Source organism: Cervus canadensis, chromosome 6 (assembly GCF_019320065.1).
Source record: "Cervus canadensis isolate Bull #8, Minnesota chromosome 6, ASM1932006v1, whole genome shotgun sequence".
Classification (NCBI taxonomy): Eukaryota; Metazoa; Chordata; class Mammalia; order Artiodactyla; family Cervidae; genus Cervus; species Cervus canadensis.
Window position 1 is genome coordinate 21,412,113 of NC_057391.1, and position 21,957 is coordinate 21,434,069.

A 21,957-nucleotide genomic window follows, 5' to 3' on the forward strand; every position below is an offset into this window, starting at 1 on the left:
TATGGTTAAAGATTTAGAAAAATAAGAGTTTAGGATTGTTAATTTTAATCAAGAGTGCTAAAACAGAGGCTGCCTCACTGGAACCACAGAGCCTTTGTGTGGTAAACTTTTTAGATAAATTTAGCTGAGAACTTTTGCAAAAAGACTGACCTTTGTGTTAACAGGATTGTATTTCTACTATGTTGCAACCTGCTATACCATGAGACTGCAACTTTTCTGTTTTCTGCTAAGCTCAAGGCAAAATAGAGCAATAAAGAATAGACTACGGAAAACAGCTTTGCCTTCACCTAGGTCATAAAATGTTAATAGGCCCCAAGGCCAGAAGATAATTTACAAAGATCCACTATGAAAGAAGACTCTCATAAAGAAAGAAGCATGCAGAAAACACCCTGGTTTCATGAAGGACAAACTGAGGTAACGTTAAACTAAACTTTGTATGCTTATCTTTCACCTCCCCTTAGAAATGTACTAACTTAGGGTATAAAAGCTACAATAAAATATAAAGCAATGCCAGACCCTGCTGCACACACCCCAGTCTGGTCTCTCTCTCTCTCTCTCTCTCTCTCCCTCCCTCCGACGCAGTTCATCCTAGGGGTACCTCTGGATCATGCTGAGGCTGGACCCTAGCAGATGTGAGAGTTGGACAATAAAGAAGGCTGAGTGCCAAAGAATTGATGCTTTCTAGCTGTGGGTTGGAGAAGACTCGTGAGAGTCCCTTGACTGCAAGGAGATCAAACCAGTCCATCCTAAAGGATATCAACTGTGAATATTCATTGGAAGGACTGATGCTGAAGCTGAAGTTGTGGCCAGAATACTGAATCATTGTCATTTCATAATTTATAGGTGTGCGTGATTTGCTAAGTTTTGTCTGACTCTTTGTGACCCCGTGGAATGTAGCCCACCAGGCTCCTCTGTCCATGGAATTTTCCAGGCAAGAATACTGGAGTGGGTTGCTATTCCCTTCTCCTGGGGATCTTTCTCACCTAGGGATCAAACCCTCATCTCCTCAATTGGCAGGCAGATTCTTTATCACTTAGCACCTGGGAAGCTCAATTTATAGACACAACTACTCAAATGCAGTTTAATAGTTATAGTAGTTTTATGGTCTTGGCAGATGTAGTCACCATCGTCACTTAGGGTGGGTCTGGACACCCGCCTGAAGGTGAGCACTGCCTTCCTCCCTAACATCCTAGAGTCCTGCACACTGGGGGCTGGCCACCTGTGCCCTGGGGGTTCAGCATCTTAATAAAGAGGCCATAGAAATGGAGAGGGAGATGAAGGAACAAAAATAAATCTTAACGGTGGGAAAATAAAAGTATTCTAGCAGGTTTAATTTCCCTGGTAGTAACTGCTTCAGTTCTCTGCTTTCGGTCTCAGCCCTCATTTCACGTACTGTGGTCCAGGCTAGTGGGAGTACAGACAGGGCATAGGATTTTTTTTTTTTCTCACTTGCTCCTCAATCAACTGAAAGCAATTTGAGGTAGGAAATGTGTCTCATTTTTGTTTCCACGTTGTAGACAACCCTGTAAATTTCCAGAATGAATGCTGGAGGGATTCCTGAAAATGCACAAGAGTTTAAGAGAATGTGGGTGATCTGCAGAGCCAGAGAGTCCTGCCAGCATGATAATTTCAACTCAAGATTCTAATTTTAGGGAAAGCGTTGGTTCAGTGGCTGGGACTCTCTGCACTCACATTGCTGGAGGCCCAGGTTCGATCCCTGGTCAGGGAACTAGATCCCACAAGCCTAAACTAAACCTGGCACAGACAAAAGAACAAAACAAGCAAAAAGAACAGCTCAGCATCAGATGTGCATTAAAAATGATCCCAGTTTTGGTAAGAACTAACAAAGTTCATTTTAACTTGGGAGAAAATCTCAGTAGTGAAAAAAGGCACATTTGAAGAAGACTGTTCCTGAGTTCAACTGACTTAGTCACAGCCATTGTTACTGGACTGACAACATTGAGAGCCCGTGTGAGGGAACCTCACAGCTGTCTGCAGCCACAACGTCCCCAAGCCTTAAAATGGTTTATGTCACCAAAGAACAATGTTTTGACTTTTTACCATATTACAGTTAGACTTTGCATAAAGTAAACTCAATCCTAGAGAAAAGAACAAGCTATGAAATGACCCCATTAAATCTTCTGCTGGGTTCACTTCACTAGCACAAATAATTGCACAGGGAACTAGACAAACAGGCTGACAGACACTGAGCAAACAGTTCTTTCCATTGAGATTCCTGAACCCCTAATAAACAAACAGAAGACAGATAAATACCACACACATGCCTCTGGAATGAAGAGTGCCTGGCTAATATATTAAGGATCTAAACTTGACATTCTAAAAAAAATACTTAGTTGAATTAAAGCAAGAATGTGACAAGAGGTAAAAAGATGTTTCAAGAACCAGGTTACCGAAGTAAGGTCACCTGTGCCTCATGAGGCTAAAGGTGTAAGGTTGCTGTCATCCAGGATGGTCCAACTCCCGTCCCCACCCCTACCCCGGGACTCTCTCCCCCAAACCCTGCCTTGCGCTTATTTCTCTCTTTCTCTCTTTTTTGTCAACATTCCTCCCCTTTGGTACAGAGGTCCACAAATTTTAGGTATTTCAGGATCTCTGTTTTCCTATTCTGTCTCAATCCCACAGTGAGACAGCTGCACTATTTGTGGTAAATCCCTCATGCACTGGTGCCTAGAAACTGCCTCCATGAAGTAAGCTGGGCAATGTTTGTGGTCATATCATCTGTTTTCCTTATCTCGGTGCTACCTGATGTTCAAGGTCCAAAAATAGTTTTGTAGTTGGAAGATCAACTCTACCGTTATCAGTGAAAAGGAAGTCATGTATTTTATTTTTATTGTGTTTTACAAATCTGTCATTCAATGATAAAAGGATAATAACCTTATCGTTTAACTACACGTTATTTGACACCTGCCTTAGATAAAATTTTCTCCATGGCATGTTGACAGAGTCAACATGAATATAACTACTTCAGAGAAATGACTTGGGGAGAGAAGGAAGCACTTTCCACACAGAGGGATCCTTCTCTGACCCACGGGAATCGGAGACATACGCAAGGGAGAAACCTCTGACTATTCCATCTAGAAATTGTAACTGGGGTTTCTTGTGAAACTAGAGACACCTGTGCCAAAAAAAATTATGGAAGTAATAATAGAATATTTCCCTAAGCACGCTTATGTTTAGGACTCTCTTCTTAGGGTCCTGTCCCATTCTCCTGTATGTAACCCCACAAGCTGTTATCAGGAGGAAGAGGTCAGACTCGACTGTGGTGCAATTCTCACAATCACCACCAGAGGGCGGGGCTTCCTTCAGATGCGGTTCCTCCTTGTGTTCAGGAGCTGGATTCACTTGCCTACTTTGCAGCCAGAAGACAGAATATTGCTGCTGTGCAGAAAGGGGCTCTCCGTTTCTGAGTGAGGAGCTTCTGGAACATCCAGATGGAGACTAGATTCGTTAGACTGGCGTATTCCAGAGAACAAGGACCGTTTTCTTTTGCATTCAGGCATTCAGTCACTCACTCAGTTCTTCTGATCATCTTAATATTCAGTAAGTAACATTTTATTCTAAAACTTAATGATTTTTCACTTTCTTATAACTGTAGGTAAGTTTTGTTTTTCTTCTCTGGCTGAAAACTCCTCTCCTGTGCATTTCTATCATAACAAAGTGATTTTCTTGTAGGAGGGACCAATGGTGACTCAGTGAACCAGACAGAAGGCCCAGTGACTGTCTCAGAGGGGGCTCTCATGACTCTGAACTGCACTTACCAGACTGCTGGTTCAGCTCCCTATCTTTTCTGGTATGTCCAGCATCACAACAAAGCTCCTCAACTCCTCCTGAAGGGCTTCACAGCAGACAAGAAGGTAGAGCATGAAGGTTTTCAGGCCACTCTTGTGAAGAAGGACAGCTCCTTCCACCTGCAGAAACGGGCAGTGCAAGCATCAGACTCGGCTGTGTACTACTGTGCTCTGAGGGACACAGTGATGGAGGGCTGCAGGGGGAGCTGAGCACAAACCCAGATGCAGATGGGGCTCCAGCCATGGGCAGACCCGAAGGGGGTGTTGTTTCTCTCTCCAGTGTGCTATGCTAGAGGTCTTGTCAAAGCTCTTCCAGGTCTGCTCCTCAGAGCCAATTGGACCTAGGAATTCTTGGGTTGCCTTACAGAGAGGAATCTGGGGGCAGGACAGTTCAAAAAGGAACCTAAGAGCTTTTCTCCAGAAATGCCTGTTTTCAGCCCACCCACAATCCCGCAGATCGCATAGAATCCCTTGAAGTGACATTAACTCTTTGATGACAATTCAGAAATATGCTGAAATGTTTTACAATGTGTTAATGAAAATTCCAAGGCACATTGTTGATGGATGGCTGTGCGACCTGGAAGCTAGTCTCTGGTTTTTAAAATTCAGGCCAAGATTGTGTATTCTGCTGAGTTTCACCTGCAGACACTCCATCTTCAGTGACTGGAGCTTTATTCTCTCTTTCCTGTACTTTTCCATCCCTTCTAGTTGCTCCAGAAATGCTGCTACCTAAGCAAGTTCCAGGAGGAGAACTTCCTGAAAAGATATTCCTTCTATTGATGGTCCTGTGGATCAGAGCAGACAACTCTGTAAATACTGCAGGTGTTGTGTGTATTGTTTGTGTTGAAACTGGGTACAGGATATTCTCTTGCTAATAACCTCAACTCAGGGAAATGAATGCCAAAGAATGTTCAACTTACCATACAATTGCACTCATATCACATGCTAGCAAGATTATGCTCAAAATCCTTCAAGCTATGCTTCAGCAGTACATGAATGAAGAACTTCAGATGTACAAGCGGAGTTTAAAAAAGGCAGAGGAACCAGAGATCAAATTACCAACAGCCACTGGATCACAGGAAAAAGCAAGGGAATTAAAAAATGTCTACTTCTGCTTCACTGACTATGCTAAATCCTTTGACTGTGTGGATCATGACAAACTGTGGAAAATTCTTAAAGAGATGGGAATACCCAAGAAACCTGTATGCAGGACAAGAAGCAAGAGTTAGTACTGCACATGGAACAATGGACTGGTTCAAACTTGGAAAAGGAATATGTCAAGGCTATATATTGTTACCCTGCTTATTTAACTTATATGCAGAGTACAGCATGCCAAATTCTGGGCTGGATGATTCACAAGCTGGAATCAAGATTGCCAGGAGAAATATCAACAACTTCATATATGCAGATGATACCACTCTAATGGCAGAAAGCAAAGAGAAGCTAAAGAGCCTCTTGATGAGGGTGAAAGAGGAGAGTGAAAAAACTGGAGTAAAACTCAACATTCAAAAATGTGAGATTATGACATCTGGTCCCATCACTTGATGGCAAATAGATGGGGAAAAAGTGGAAACAATGACAGATTTTATTTTCTTGGTTTCCAAAGTCACTGCAGATGGTGACTGCATTCATAAAATTAAAAGACTCTTGATCTTTGGGAGAAAAGATATGACAAACCTAGACAGTGTATTAAAAAGCAGAGACATTACTTTGCCAACAAAGGTCCCTATAGTCAGAGCTATGGTTTACCCAGTAATCATGTATGAATGTGAAAGTTGGACCATAAAGAAGGCTGAGCGCTGAAGAGTTGATGCTTTTGAGCTGTGGTTTTGGAGAAGATTCTTGAGAATCTCTTGGACTGCAAGGTGGTCAACGCAATCTATCCTAAAGGATATCAACCCTGAACCTTCCTTGGAAAGACTGATGCTGAAACTATAAGTTCCAATATTTTGGCCACCTGATGTGAAGAACCGATTCACTGGAGAAGGACTTGATGCTGGGAAAGTTTGAGGGCAAGAGGATAAGGAGGTGACAGAGGATAAGATGGTTGGATGGCATCACTGACTCAATGGACAGGAGTTTGAGCAAATTCTGGGAGCTAGTGAAGGACAGGGAAGCCTGACGTGCTGCAGTTCCTGGGGTCGTAAAGAGTCAGACATGACCTAGGGACTGAACAACAGCAAAAGCAGGGAAATCGATTCATCAGTCAGTCATACTTCAGACACTTGGGGGAAGTCTTTTTGTTCTCTAAAAATAGGCTATCGTGACAGTGGAGTGGCCTTTTCACCTGCTCAGGAGACTAGGAGAAATTACCACCCACTCAGCGAGCAGGAGCATCTCCACCCTCCTCTGCTCATGAGCGGGATGCGGAGCCACTGTGGTCCCTGCTACAGTCATGCCCATTGCACAGAGTCCCTCATCTTCTCAGGCTGATCTCCTGTCTGCAACTTCCGGGAGCAGACTTTTTGGAAGGACAGTGGTGGGCACAGCAGGTGGGCAGAGATGGATGTTTTACTGCTGGGCAGTCTGTGAGGTGTGGCCAGGACACTGAATCCTTGTCATTTCATAATTTACAGGCCTGTGTGTATTGTGTCTGGTGCTCAGTTGCTAAGTGGCGTCTGACACTTTGTAATCCAGTGGACTGTAGCTGCCAGGCTCCCCTGTCCATGGAATTTTCCAGGCAAGAATACTGGCTGGTGTGGGTTGCTATCTTCTCCTCCAGGGGATCTTCCTGACCCAGGGATCGAACTCTCATCTCCTCAATTGGCAGGCAGATTCTTTACTGCTGAGCTACTGGGGGAACCCAATTTATAGACACAACTACTTAAATGCAGAGTTTAATAGTTACAGTAGTTGTATGGTCTTGGCAGATGTAGTCACCATCGTCACTTAGGGTAGGTCTGGACACCCGCCTGAAGGTAAGCACTGCCTTCCTCCCTAACATCCCAGAGTCCTGCACACTGGGTGCTGGCCCCCTGTGCACTGGGGGTGCAACATCTTAATAAACAGGCCATAGAAATGGAGAGGGAGATGAAAGAACAAAAATAAATCTTAATGGTGGGGAAAAAGTATTCTAGCAGGTTTAATTTCCCTGGTGGTAACTGCATCAGCTCTCTATTCCAGTCTGATCCCTCATTTCATGTATTGGGGTCCAGGCTAGTGCGAGTACAGACAGGACATAGAATTTTTTTTTTTTTTTTTGCTTACCTGCTTCTCAATCAACTGAAAGTAATTTGAGATAGGAATTGTATCTGATTTTGGTTTCCACATTGCAGACAACCCTGTAAATTTCCAGAATGAATGCTGGAAGCTAGGGATTCCTGAAAATGCTCAAGAGTTTAAGACAATCTAGGTGATCTGCTGAGCCAGAGAGTCCTGCCAGCATGATAACTTCAACTCAAGATTCTCATTTTAGGTGGAGGGTTGGTTCAGTGAGTAGGACTCTGCCCTCACATTTCTGGAGGCCCAGATTCAATCCCTGGTCAGGGAACTGGATCCCACAAGCCTAAAATAAGACCTGGCGCAGACAAAAAACAAGCAAAAAGAATAGCTCAGCATCAGATGTGCATTAAAAATGATCTCAGTTTTGGTAAGAACTAACAAAATTCATTTTAACTGGTGAGAAAATCTCTGTAGAGATTTGAAGAAGCCTGTTCTTGAGTTCCGGAGAAGGCAGTGGCTCCCCACTCCAGTGCTCTTACCTGAAAAATCCCACAGACGGAGGAGCCTGGTGGGCTGCCGTCTATGGGGTCACATAGAGTCGGACACGACTGAAACGACTTAGCAGCAGCAGCAGCAGCAGCAGTAGCAGTTTTTGAGTTCCACTGACTTAGTCACAACCATTGTTACTGGATTGACAGCACTGCCCTGAGAGGCCACGTAAGGCAACCTCACAGCTGTCTGCAGCCACAGTGTTTCCATGTCTTAACATGTTTTATGTCAACAAAAACCATGTTTTGACTTCTTACCATAATATAGTCAGACTTTGCATAAAATAAACCCTATCCTAGAGGAAAGAACAAGCTATGAAATGACCCCATTAAATCTTCTGCTGGGTTCACTTCACTAGCACAAACAATTGCACAGGGAACTAGACAAACAGGCTGACAGACCGTGAGCAAACAGTTCTTTCCATTGAGATTCCTGAATCCCTAATAAATAAACAGAAGACAGATAAATACCACACACATGTCTCTGGAATGAAGAGTGCCTGGCTAATATATTAAGCATCTAAACTTGACATTCTAAAAAAAAAATACTTAGTTGGATTAAAGCAAGAATGTGACAAGAGGTAAAAAGATGTTTCAAGAACCAGGTTTCCTAAGTAAGGTCATCCATCCCTCATGAGGCTGAAGGTGTAAGGATGAGGCTGTCATCCAAGTAGGGTCCAGGCCCCAAAGGAGGCCCCTTCAGGGAGGTTTACCAGACTCATTGGGTCTTCTCTCTTTACTTACAGATCAGAACTCAGTCCAGGATTCACAGTGACTCCTCCCCACACCTCTTTGCCCTCATCTCTCTCCCTCTCTCACTTTTGCCCAAGTCCTTCCTCTCTGGTACACTGGTCCACAAATTTCTAGGTTCCTCAGGATCCCCAAAATATTATTCCATCTCACAGTGAGGCAGTTGGGCCATTTTTGTTAAATCCCTCACGCACTGGTGCCTAGAAGCTGCCTTCGTGAAGAAATCTGGGCGACGTCCTGGCTCATCTCATCTGTTTTTGTTATCTCTGTGCTACCTGATGTCCAAGTTCCACAACTTGTCTCATATATTTTGTCCAGTTTGCTAGTTGGAAGGTAGACTCTACCTTTATCAGTAAAAAAGAATAGCAGCAATTTATTTTTTAATTTTACAAATATGACATTTTATGATGGATAGGGGTAATAACTTGTTCATTCAACCACACATTAGATGAGATCTGCCTTAAATGATGTGGTGGCTCAGATGTGTAAAGAATCTGCCTGCAATGCGGGAGATGCAGGAGACTCTGGCTCAAACCCTGTGTTGGGAAGATCCCCTGGAGGAGGGCATGGCAAGCCACTCTAGTATTCGTGCCTGGAAAATCCCATGGACAGAGGAGCCTGGCAGGCTATATATAGTCTCTAGGGCCACAAAGAGGCAGACACGACTGAGTGACTGAGCCCAGCACAGGGCACAGGGATCATTCATTCACCTGATCGTTCAGCCACACATTGTTTGAGACCTGACTTAGATAATGTTTCCAACATTATGTAACATTCCAACATTCCAGCACATGTTGGCTGTGCCTTGGGGATGAATAGAGCTAATTCAGGCGAAGGTCTTGGGGAGAGGAGGGAGCACTTTCCATGCAGTGGGGCTTTTCTGACCCATGGGAATCATGGAGACATATGTAGAGAAGAAACCCTCCGACTATTCCTCCTAAAAATTGTTAACTGGCATTCTTTGCAAAGCTAGTGACATCATACCACACAGAAAATAATGGATGTAATAATGGAACGTTTCCCAAAGCAGGTTTGGGTTTAGGGCTCTCCTCTTAGAGTCCTGTCCCATTCTCCTGTGTGTACCCCACAAACTCTTATCAGGAGGACTAGGTCAGGAGTAGGTCAGGATGAGGAGAGTGAAAAAGCTGGCTTTAAACTAAGCATTCAAAAACTAAGGTCATGGCATCCAGTCCCATCACTTCATGGCAAATAGATGGGGAACAATGGAAACAGTGACAGACTTTATTTTCTAGGGCTCCAAAATCACTGTGAATGGTGACTGCAGACATGAAATTAAAAGACACTTGCTCCTTGGAAGAAAAGCTATGACCAACCTAGACAGCATATTAAAAAGCAGAGACATTACTTTGCTGACAAAGGTCCATATAGTCAAACCTATTGTTTTTCCTGTAGTCATGTATGGATGTGAGAGTTGGACCAAAAAAGAAAGCTGAGCGCTGAAGAATTGATGCTTTTGAAATATGGTGTTCAAAAGAGAACCCCTTGGCTCTTGAGAGCCCCTTGGACTGCAAGGAGATCAAACCAGTCAGTCCTAAAAGAAATCAGTTCTGAATATTCACTGGAAGGACTGATGCTGAAGTTGAAGCTCCAATACTTTGGCCACCTGATGGGAAGAGCTGACTTATCAGAAAAGACCCAGATGCTGGGAAAGAGTGAAGGTAGGAGGAGAAATGGATGACAGAAGATGAGATGGTTGGATGGCATCACCAACTCAATGGACATGGGTCTGAGAAAGCTCCGGGAGCTGGTGTTGGACAGGGAAGCCTGGCCTGCTGCTGTCCATGGGGTTGCAAAGAGTTGGACACGACTGAGCTGCTGAACTGAACTGAGGTCAGACATGACTGTGGTGTAATCTTTAAGATCACCACCAGAGGGCGGGGCTTCCTTCAAATGCGATTCCTTTTTGTATTCAGGAGCTGGTTTGACTAGCCTACTCTGTAGCCACAAGACAGATGACTGCTGCTGTGCAGAAAGGGGTCCCCATTTTCTGAGTGAGGAGCTTCTGTAACATCCAGCTGAAGACTAACTTTGCTAGATTTGATGTTTCTAGGGAACAAGGACTGTGGCCAGAATGTTTTCTGCCCCTCACTCAGTTCTGGTCATCTTCTTAATACTTGGTAAGTAGCATTCTGTCCTAAAATGATTTCTCATTTTCCTATGATAACAGGTCAGTTTTATTTTTCTTCTCTGGCTGAAAACTCTCCTCCTGTACATTTCTACTATAACGAAGTGATTCTCTTGTAGGAGGGACCAATGGTGACTCAGTGAACCAGACAGAAGGCCCAGTGACTGTCTTAGAGGGGGCTCTCATGACCCTGAACTGCACTTACCAGGCCACATATTCAGATCCCTATCTTTTCTGGTATGTCCAGCATCACAACAAAGCTCCTCAACTCCTCCTGAAGGGCTCAATGGCAAACCAGAGGCCCGAGCATGAAGGTTTTCAGGCCACTCTTGTGAAGAGGGACAGCTCCTTCCACCTGCAGAAACAGGCAGTGGAAACAACAGACTCGGCTGTGTACTACTGTGCTCTGAGTGACACAGTGATGGAGGGCTGCAGCGGGAGCTGAGCGCAAACCCAAGAGGAGCAGGAGGCTGAAGTCAGGAAGAGGTATATTCTCTCCTTGATCAGAGTTTAGTTTACATTTAGAGTTTTTCAGGAAAACCAATCAAGCTCAGGTCTAATCCTAGAAACTCAAGGCGTTGAGAATTGCTCTACAGGATAATAGGGTGGATGTCAGTCTTAAGGAAGACCCAAGCTCAATCCCCAGAAGCACCCCTCTTCATCCAGAAAGATTTCTCTCTTCTCTAGACTGACTTTCAAAAAAAATCTATTTTTCTTATAATGTAAGATAGATATTAGATGTCACAAAATTAGTAGTTCATTTAGAGAAAAGAAATAGATGGTTAAAAGCTGCATCACCTGAATCATAGTCATAAACCAACACAGAGATACCAGGCAAATCACATAGCAGTCTGCGTGTGGCTGAGACGTAACGCTATTGAGGTGCTGTTTGCAGTGAAAGCCTTTGAACTGGAGCTGCTGCAGCCGTGGGATGAAAAAGCGTTTGTGACTTTTGAGTGGCCATGTTTCTTTTATTACTTATTTGATTGTTTTATTTTTTGATTTGGCTGGTTCTTTGCTACTGAACTTGGGCTCTCTCCAGTTGCAGCGAGTGGAGGTTGCTCGTCATTGCGGTGCATGGGCTTCTCACTGCGGCGACTCCTCTTGGTGCGGAGCACGGGCTCCCGGTGCACTGGCTTCCGTAGGGGCGGCGCACGGGCTCATTAGCAGCGGCACGCAGCCTCTAGGGTTGCATTTCTGATGTAAGGAAATAAGAATGCTTGGTCTGGTGAGCTTGTACTCATTTTGGCTATAGGGTGGATATTTAAAAGCAAGATTATTTTAGCACACATTATTGATTCCTGTTAGACACATACAGCTGGACAAATTTTGTCCACCAGGAAGCTTGCTGTGATTGCATTAAACAGACAAGAAACTTTTTTTTTATTTTTGTTTTTTTGTATTTTTTTCCTTTCATTCTTATTAGTTGGAGGCTAATTACTTTGCAATATTGTAGTGGTTTTTGCCATACATTGACATGAATCAGCCATGGATTTACATGTGTTCCGCATCTCAACCCCCCCCCCCCCCCATCCCATCCCTCTGGGTCTTCCCAGTGCACCAGCCCTGAGCACTTGCCTCATGCATCCAACCTGGGCTGGTGATCTGTTTCACCCTTGATAGTATACTTGTTTCAATGCTATTCTCTCAGAATATCCCACCCTTGCCTTCTTCCACAGAGTCTAAAAGTCTGTTCTGTACATCTGTGTCTATTTTTCTGTTTTACATATAAGGTTATCGTTACCATCTTTCTAAATTCCATATATATGTGTTAGTATACTGTATTGGTGTTTTTCTTTCTGGCTTACTTCACTCTGTATAATAGGCTCCAGTTTCATCCACCTCATTAGAACTGATTCAAATGTATTCTTTTTAATGGCTGAGTAATATTCCATTGTGCATATGTACCACAGCTTTCTTATCCATTTGTCTGCTGATGGGCATCTAGGTTGCTTCCATGTCCTGGCTATTATAAACAGTGCTGCAATGAACATTGGGGTGCATGTGTCTCTTTCAGATCTGGTTTCTTCAGTGTGTATGACCTGGAGTGGGATTGCTGGGTCATGGCAGTTCTATTTCCAGTTTTTTAAGGCATCTTCACACTGTTCTCCTTAGTGGCTGTACTAGTTTGCATTCCCACCAACAGTGTAAGAGGGTTCCCTTTTCTCCACACCCTCTCCAGCATTTATTGCTTGTAGACTTTTGGATAGCAGACATTCTGACTTGCGTGTAATGGTACCTCATTGAGGTTTTGATTTGCATTTCTCTGATAGTGAATGATGTTGAGCATCTTTTCATGTGTTTGTTAGCCATCTGTATGTCTTCTTTGGAGAAATGTCTGTTTAGATCTTTGGTCCATTTTTTGATTGGGTCATTTAATTTTTCTGGAACTGAGCTTCAGGAGTTGCTTGTATATTTTTGAGATTAATCCCTTGTCTGTTTCTTCATTTACTGTTATTTTCTCCCATTCTGAAGGCTGTCTTGTCACCTTGCTTATAGTTTCCTTTGTTGTGCAAAAGCTGTTAAGTTTCATTAGGTCCCATTTGTTTATTTTTGCTTTTATTTCCAATATTCTGGGAGGTGGGTCATAGAGGATCCTGCTGTGATTTATGTTGGAGAGTGTTTTGCCTATGTTCTCCTCTAGGAGTTTTATAGTTTCTGGTCTTACATTGAGATCTTTAATCCATTTTGAGTTTATTTTTGTGTATGGTGTTAGGAGGTGTTCTAGTTTCATTCTTTTATAAGTGGTTGACCAGTTTTCCCAGCACCACTTGTTAAAGAGATAGTCTTTTTTCCATTGTATATTCTTGCCTCCTTTGTCAAAGATAAGGTGTTCATAGGTATGTGGATTTATCTCTGGGCTTTCTACTTTGTTCCATTGACCTATGTTTCTGTCTTTGTGCCAGTACCATACTGTCTTGATGACTGTGGCTTTGTAATATAGCCTGAAGTCAGGCAGGTTGATTCCTCCAGTTCCATTCTTCTTTCTCAAGATTGTTTTGGTTATTTGAGGTTTTTTGTATTTCCATACAAATTGTGAAATTATTTGTTCTAGTTCTGTGAAGAATACCATTGGTAGCTTGATAGGGATTGTATTGAATCTGTAGATTGCTTGGGTAGTGTACTCATTTTCACAATATTGATTCTTCTAATACATGAACATGGTATATTTCTCTATCTATTTGTGTCCTCTTTGATTTCTTTCATCAGTGTTTCATAGTTTTCTATGTATAGGTCTTTTGTTTCTTTAGGTAGATATACTCCTAAGTATTTTATTCTTTTTGTTGCAATGGTGAATGGTATTATTTCCTTAATTTCTCTTTCTGTTTTCTCATTGTTAGTGTATAGGAATGCAAGGGATTTCTGTGTGTTAATTTTATATCCTGCAACTTTACTATATTCATTGATTAGTTCTAGTAATTTTCTGGTAGAGTCTTTAGGGTTTTCTATGTAGAGGCTCATGTCATCTGCAAACAGTGAGAGTTTCACTTCTTCTTTTCCTATCTGGATTCCTTTTATTTCTTTTTCTATTCTGATTGCTGTGGCCAACACTTCCAACACTATGTTGAATAGTAGTGGTGAGAGTGGGCACCCTTGTCTTGTTCCTGATTTCGGGGGAAATGCTTTCAATTTTTCACCATTGAGGGTAATGTTTGATGTGGGTTTGTTATATTTATTTGTCATATTTATTATGTTGAGGTATGTTCTTTCTATTCCTGCTTTCTGGAGGGTTTTTTTTTTTTTATCATAAATGGATGTTGAATTTTGTCAAAGAGATCATACATCATGACCAAGTGGGCTTCATCCCAGGAATGCAAGGATTCTTTAATATCCACAAATCAATCAATGTAATACACCACATTAAAAATTGAAAGATAAAAACCATATGATTTTCTCAATAGATGCAGAAAAAAACTTTGACAAAATCCATGAGTTCTCATGTACTGCAGGCTGTCTCCAAAGCCCAAGACAAAAGGGATGTTGCAATTAATATGATTTTATGTATCTACATCTATATCTATAATTATGTATTGTATTTTTCAGTAGCTCAGTCATGTCCGACTCTTTATGACCCAATGGACTGCAGAACACCAGGCTTCCCTGTCCTTCACTATCTCTCAGAGCTTGCTCAAACTCATGTCCATTGAGTCAGTGATGCCATCCAACTATCATCCTCTGTCATCCCCTTCTCCTCCTTCAATCTTTCCCAGCATCAGGGTCTTTTCCAATGAGTCAGTTCCTTGCATCAGGTGGCCAAAGATTGGAGCTTCAGCTTCAGCATCAATCCTTCCAATGAATATTCAGGACTGATTTCCTTCAGGATTGACTGGTTTGATCTCCTTGTAGTTCAAGGTACTCTCAAGAGGTTTCTCCAACACCACACTTCAAAAGCATCAATCCTTTGGCACTGAGCCTTCTTTATGGTCCAACTCTTACATCCACACATGACTACTGGAAAAATCATAGCTTTGATTATATGGACCTTTGTTGGCAAAGTAGTGTCTCTGTTATGACTATAACTCTGAGCTCCGTAGGGTCAGGAAACGTGAATTCATTGTACATTACACAATACATAGCACATAGTGGTTGTGTATCAAATATTGGTTGACTGAAGAAGAATAATTAATTCATAAAATCAACAGATATAGAGCTTCTACCCTTTGGATGCTGTTAGGTAATTGTGGATCTATTTTTTCTTGTAGTTCATTTCTCATCACCACAAGAATACTTCTGTTTATATGTGTCATAAGTTCCCTTTCTGTTTGAACAGATTTTCTTCATATGGTACTATTTTCAGGCTTGCAATTAAATTATATGGTCTCCCTCCTGTTGGCATAGACAGAGCCATCTTAATCACCTGAGTGAGTCTATAGTAAGGTATATCAACTTCTTCTCTTGTAAACTTGGAAGTCCCTCTTATCAGTGATTCTTTGAGGTTTCAGCCAATGGTAACGTACCCCTCTATTATCTCTTTCTTGCTTTCACTTCTAGACTTTTTAATCTTCAAATTTTAGCCTAAAATATTTACTTGCTGTGTCTAAAGATATGGATCTTATTAAGCTAAGGATGGTAGTGGGCAAGGAGGGAGCAGTGGTCCAGACTGAAAGAAAGTCACAGTTACCTTAGTTCTCTTTGAGTCCCAATACTTTTCCTTTCCATCCTAATTTCTAGGGTTCAAAGGAAGTGACCTTTGTATAACAGGTAGTCTCCATACACTAGATTTTGCCCATGAGTACAACTGGATGGTGTCAAACTATCTGTTTTTACCTATCTTTACCATTGCTATGACTTGTGCTGCTTCTTTGTATATTTTTTCTTTCAAATCTAAAGACCTAGTTTAGGGATAAATACTCCTATCATTGGGAGTCCTAGCCTAAGACAAGAAAAGTGTCTTGTCTGTTTTTCTAGTTTCTGTTTTCAAGGGCTGACTTGTTTTGATCAAGAACAGTTTTAAGCTCCTGGATTCACAACACTTAAGAAAATTTTTAGAAAGTGTTATCCTCAATTGTAAAAAAATTGGTATTTAAAAGACTCTGCCCCTGGGACAGTAGTAAGAAGAATGACTACATCCTTGGAGAAATGAGCTGTTTGACCTTGGAATGCTGACTGTGAAAAAAGGTCAATGGAAGCCTGTAATTTTAGCAAAAAGTAATAACAGAAAGTGGGAAGTTTCATTCTTGGGACAATTTGTAAAGAATATTCTCTTCTTCAAGAAACACATGCTCAATTATAAGAAAGAAGTTACAGACAAGGAAGGAGATTCTGATGTTTAGCTCAGTTTGATGACTTAAAGATTGATAGGCATTTTTCTCAGAGAACTTTAAAGTTTAAAGAAATGTGAATGTTAGAAGAGATTACAGTTATCTTCAATCATAGGACAGATGTAATCATTTTCTGAATCTATACTAGAAAGCATTGCCCTGTAATACATGATAGAGGATTTCAGAGGCGATGAATTGAGAAGGGCTTGGCTTTTTACTACAATTTTAACTTTACTCTTTAGGTAGAGAAATCACACTAAGTATAAAAAGGGAAAGTCACAGGCTCAAAGAACAAATTTGTTTTCACTCCCCTATGAGAAGTCTTCAATCCACACTTTGGTTATGTTGCTTTGAACTAGTTACTTGATAACAGCAAATAGGTAAAGCCTGAAACAAAGATGATGACACAGCCCTTTAAAAAATATTTTAAAAATATATACATTATAAAAGTTAGCTCAAAATGGATTATAGACTTAAATGAAAAATATAAAACTATGCAACTCTAAAAAAAAAAAAATAAGAGAAAAATTTCAGGCTTGCAGCTAAGTAAATCTTAGATTTGACACTGAAAGCATGATACACTCACACACACATGCACACACCAGACTGAATCAAAATTAAAAACCTTTCCTCTGTAAAAGACCCTGTTAAAAATATGAAATGATAAGTTATAGAACTAGAGTTGAAAGTGAAAGTTGTTCAGTCATGTCCGACTCTTTGCGACTCCTTGGACTATACAGTCCATGGAATTCTCCAGGCCAGAATACTGAAATGGGTAGCCTTTTCCTTCTCCAGTGGATCTTCCCAACCCAGGGATCGAACCTAGGTCTCCTGCATTGCAGGTGGATTCTTTACCAACTGAGCTATGAGGGAAGAAAACGGGCAACGGATTCGAACAGGTGTTTCACCAAAAAGGGGATATACAGATTGCAAATTAGCACCTGAAAAGATGTTCAACAATATTAGCCATCAGAGAAGTGCAAATTAAAGCCACAATGAAATATCACTACAAAAATCTCAGTGGGGCTAAAATAAAAATTAGTGATGACACTAAATTCTGGCAAACATGTGGGAAAAACTCAGTCACTCACAAATTGCTGATGAAGATCTAAAATGATACGGGCATTCTGGAAAATAGCTTGGCAGTTTCTCATAGAACTAAACATGCAATCACACATTTGGACACTTATTCTAAATAAATAAAAGATTTTATTCACATAAAAACTTGTACCTGAATATTCATAACAGCTTTATTCAGAGCAGCTGAAATATGGAAACAACTGTGTCCCTCAGTGGGTTACTGGTTAAGCAAACTGTGGAACATCTACACCATGGAATACTATTCAGAAATGAAAAAGACCAACAAGTTGGATACATACAGTAACTTGGATAGATCTCATGATTTTACTCTTTATGCTAAGTGAAAAAAATCTCATTGGCTACTTCTATATAATTCTATTTCTAGGTCATTGTTGTTGTTTAGTCGATAAGTCAGTCCTGACTCTGCAATCCCATGGACTCCCACCAGGCTCCTCTCTCCATGAGATTTCCCAGACAACAATACTGGAGTGGGTTGCCATTTCCTTCTCCAGAGGCTCTTCCTGACCCAAAGACTAAACCTGCATTTCCCGAAGGCAGATTCTTTTACCATTGAGCCACCAGGGAAGCCACTCTATGACATTCCTAAACAACAAAATTGTATGGATGAACAGATGAGTGATTGTCTGGGGTTAATGATTAGGGAAGGGAGTCAGTGTGGCTACAAAGGTGTGTATGGCCTAGGGAAACCTTGTTATGATGAAACAGTTGTGAATCTTGGATGTGGTGATGAACCTATACATGTGATATACATGAACACATGAATTTGTACATGTGTAAAATTGAATAGAGCTACACACGCACACACATATCTGCATGCAAAACTGAGGAAATCTAAAAATTGAAACCTGTACATTTTACTAATGTCAATTTCCTGGTTTAGATACCATGGAGGAGACTGGGTAAAGCGTACACAGAGCCTCCTTGTACATTTTTGGAAACTTCCATGAATCTATAGTGATTTAAAATTAAAAGTATTTAAAAAATGACATACAATTTTCATAAAGTTCGCAACTGTAAATCATCTCTTGAGCTTCGTTACACATCACTCATCCAGCTCCCGGATTCATTTAGTGTCTGTTCTACAAAGAGCTCCTGCATTTATCTTGCAGTTATCTTTCTCATGTTCTTTCTGAGATACACATTCAGAAACAAAGAAAAGCTGCTGTCTAAATATGATTGTAAGAGAACTTGCTAAGTGTGGTTAAAATGAATTATATGAAAGGATGCTAAAATGGATATGTTAGTTCAATGACTTAAATCACTGAGAAATTACCAAATTTTCAAACAAAAAGTCCAAGAACAAGAAACTCCAAACACTGTTAGTGTAAGAACTTCTGTGCTGCTTATTCTTTCTTGTCACTGAGTGGGTGAAGGATAAAGTGACATCAAAACAGTGCAGCTTAGAGCTGATGCTCTTTTTCCGCATTGAAGCTAATGGGGTTGGGGCAGAGTGTGCTGTTCAGACAAGTCTTAAGAGAGCTCCTATAAATGGTGGTCAACTCCACAGCATAGACACACGTTCAATGACAAAATCCAATGGGGTGTCATAGAACCAAGCAAGTTAAGCAAGGCTAGTTTTGCTATACTTATCTTCTGCTACCCACTCTGCCCTGTGACTTTCTGACCTGTCTGATGTCTATATTGGAGAGCTCTTCTTTCCCTCTGCCATGATCGCCCATTCTGTCCTCCTAAGATCTATCAAGTTCTTGACCCTGCGTTTTAGTCATGCTTGGTCCCTGAAGCCAGGCATAAAATTATTTGAGGAAATGGATTTCTTAACTTATATTCCCAATTCTCTGTCAAAGAGGTTTCCAGACAGATGCACAACTATTCTATCCCTCTGCTTCTCTCAGCACTCTAGTCTTTTTAAGGTCTCCCCTGCTGTGACTCTTGTGTACCGTAGAGGGAAACACAGTCCATTACACCAATGCCAGTGCTGCTATGTCCCTTCAGTCGTGTCCGACTCTGTGCGACCCCATGCACTGTAGCCTGCCAAGCTCCTCTGTCCATGGGATTCTCCAGGCAAGAAAACTGGAGTGGACGGCCATGTCCTCCTCCAGGTCAACTTTCCGACCCAGGGATTGAACCCATGTCTCTTACACCTCTTGTGCTGGCAGATGGGTTCTTTACCAGTAGTGCCACCTAAGAAGCCCCATTACACTGATGCTTGGGCTCATCTCCTATAACCCTTGGTAGCAGTTTACCTTTAAAGTACATTCAAGGAACAATGACATGATCTGATTACTGCTTTAGACCTCCTAGGTACTGTGCCCAGCAGCATAAAGGATGTCCTTCCCTCAATATTTGTCTTTGTAAGTGGCATAGTTGTCCAGTGAGATGTTTGTGTTTGTGACCACCAGAGGGAAGTGATTCCATTCCTTTCATTTTTCCAGTGTCTTAAAAGTCAAACGCATGAAGCTACTAGAAGATTTGCTTGTGATTGGCTGAGCCCAGCAGAAAGGCTCTCTTGTGCATTAGAGAAGAACTAAGACACAGGAGCAGCCCCTCAGGGGAGAAGATTTGGAATCACTAAAATTGCATCAAGAGTGAGGTGGCAGGATGGAGAACATGCTTGAATGTGCATTCATAGTCTTGTGGGTTCAGCTTGGATGTAAGTTGCCGGTTAAGAGGTGAGAACTTATGGGCACATTTTTCCAAAGACGGGGAGGAGAGAGAGAGGAGTCTAGACACTGCTCATTCATGCTTTGTGTTGGGATTTTAAGCACTGCTGAACTGAAAGCTTTGTGTTGTTTCTGACTTTGTTCTCCTGAACAAGGCTGCGTGGAGAAGACCGAGTGCAGCAGAGTCCTCAGACCCTGAGAACCCAGGAGGGGGACAGTCTCAGTCTCAATTGCAGCCACACCGTCAGCAGCTTCAGAGGGCTACTGTGGTATAGACAAGACCCCGGGAAGGGCCCTGAACTCCTCTTCCTTCTTTACTCAGCTGGGGATGAAAAGCAGAAAGAAAGACTGAGAGCCACCTTGTTAAAGAAGAGAAGTTCTCTGCACATCGAAGCCCCCAAACCCGAAGACTCAGCCACTTACCTCTGCACTGCGCAGACACAGTGCTCCCCAGGCACCTGCAGACTGTACTCAAACCCTGAGGCTGCGGCTCTAGAATAAGGGCGTCTTTGCTGTTTTCCTTCCTCCTGAGCAACCAGAGACTCTTCCCAAGTGGTCCTATGGAGAACGAACTCTTGTGACACAGCCAGACAGCAGAGATTACTGGGCATTCTGTCCAGGATCCTAGACAGTACCCCCCCACCCCGGGTGTCCATGGATCAGTCTGCTCTTTTAAACAGCCCAGAGCTTCCCCCGTGTAGATTTGAAAGGGATAGTGGTGGTATTGGAGTCTTGGTTTCCAGTCTTGGGCCCCTTGAAAAGATACCACAGGAATGCACCTTCTTCCCTGAAATAAATTTTTTGGCATTCTCTTATAATAATCTGGCCACATGTCTGTAAGAGAATCTTTCCCATTTTAATATATTCTCAAAGGTCATATCTCCACCAGCCCTATTACTACATTTTTCTTCTCCTTAATAATCAAATTAGTTGACTGTCTAGACTTACTGTCTCCATTTCCTCAAGTCCCAGTCCTCCTCTCCTTGAACCTGACTTCTGTGAGCATTTCTCTGAGAGAAGCTCTCACTTAAACCAGTGGCTCTGGTGGTGATAAAGCCAATGATTATTTTTCAACCTCGTCTCATCTGAGATTCTCACTTTCTCATCCTTTTAAAAATAAAATTTCTTTTTTTTAAATCAAAATAATACTCTCATTTATTTACAAAATCAAATAACACTCTCTTTTTCTTCCCACTCTTCCACATAGTCTATTTTTGCCTCCCCAGAGGAACCACTTTTTATTCTCAGGTGATGACACTGACGTTTATCTCAATATTCAAAATGCTTCTTGGCTTTCTCTTCTCTCTCTCTCTGTAACTGAGGTACAACACATATAATAAAATGTACAAAATGGAAGCTTAGAACTCAATGAAATTTTACACTTGTTAATATCTACATGCATAGTGCATATTATCTCTGGTTTTCTTCACTCAATATCTTTGCAATTCACTGGTGTCATTTTGTGTATGTCTTGTTTGTTCTTTTTTTAATTGATGCGTAGAGTTCCTCTACATGAATATCTGACAATTTAATTATCCATCTTCCCAGAAGTAGATATTTGGGTTGTTTGGATTGATTACGGTTTTGTGCTATTGTGAAAAAAGCTGTGTGTGAGGGGGAAAAAAACAGGTTTTTTTCCTTCTTGTGTAGGGAAAAACCGAGTTCTGCCCTATTATGTCCTTCTTTCCTATGAGTCTCCTTTACTACTCACACAAAACATTTCTGGTCAACAAATGTGTTTTTTCCCATACCAAGCAATTCTTTGCAATCCCACCTGAGTATCCTACCATTCTAGTCAGTTCTGACACTTTCTACATGAAAAAAGCATGCCAGTCACAAGCCCAAGTGATCAACTGTGCTTCTGAACAAAAGACTGTAGATAGAAGATTCCCAAAACAAGACAAAACAAAACAAAACCTTGGGCTCAATTAATTTGCTAGAGTGACTCATGGAAGTAGGAGAAATATTTCACTTATTTTTACCTGTTTATTATAAAAACCACTACAATATTGTAAAGTAATTAGCCTCCAACTAATAAAAATAAATGAAAAAAAAAAA

At 41.6% G+C, this 21,957-nt stretch overlaps 1 gene segment (V, D, J or C); it reads left to right on the top strand.

Annotated features, from left to right (window-relative positions):
• Window positions 1-21,252, top strand: part of LOC122443235 — a 24,727-nt gene extending 3,475 nt beyond the window's left edge. The window contains 2 exon segments of the V gene segment in view: window positions 3,694-3,811; window positions 20,055-21,252. Coding sequence covers window positions 3,694-3,811; window positions 20,055-20,400 — 464 coding nt within the window.
• Window positions 21,253-21,957: the final 705 nt, after the last annotated feature.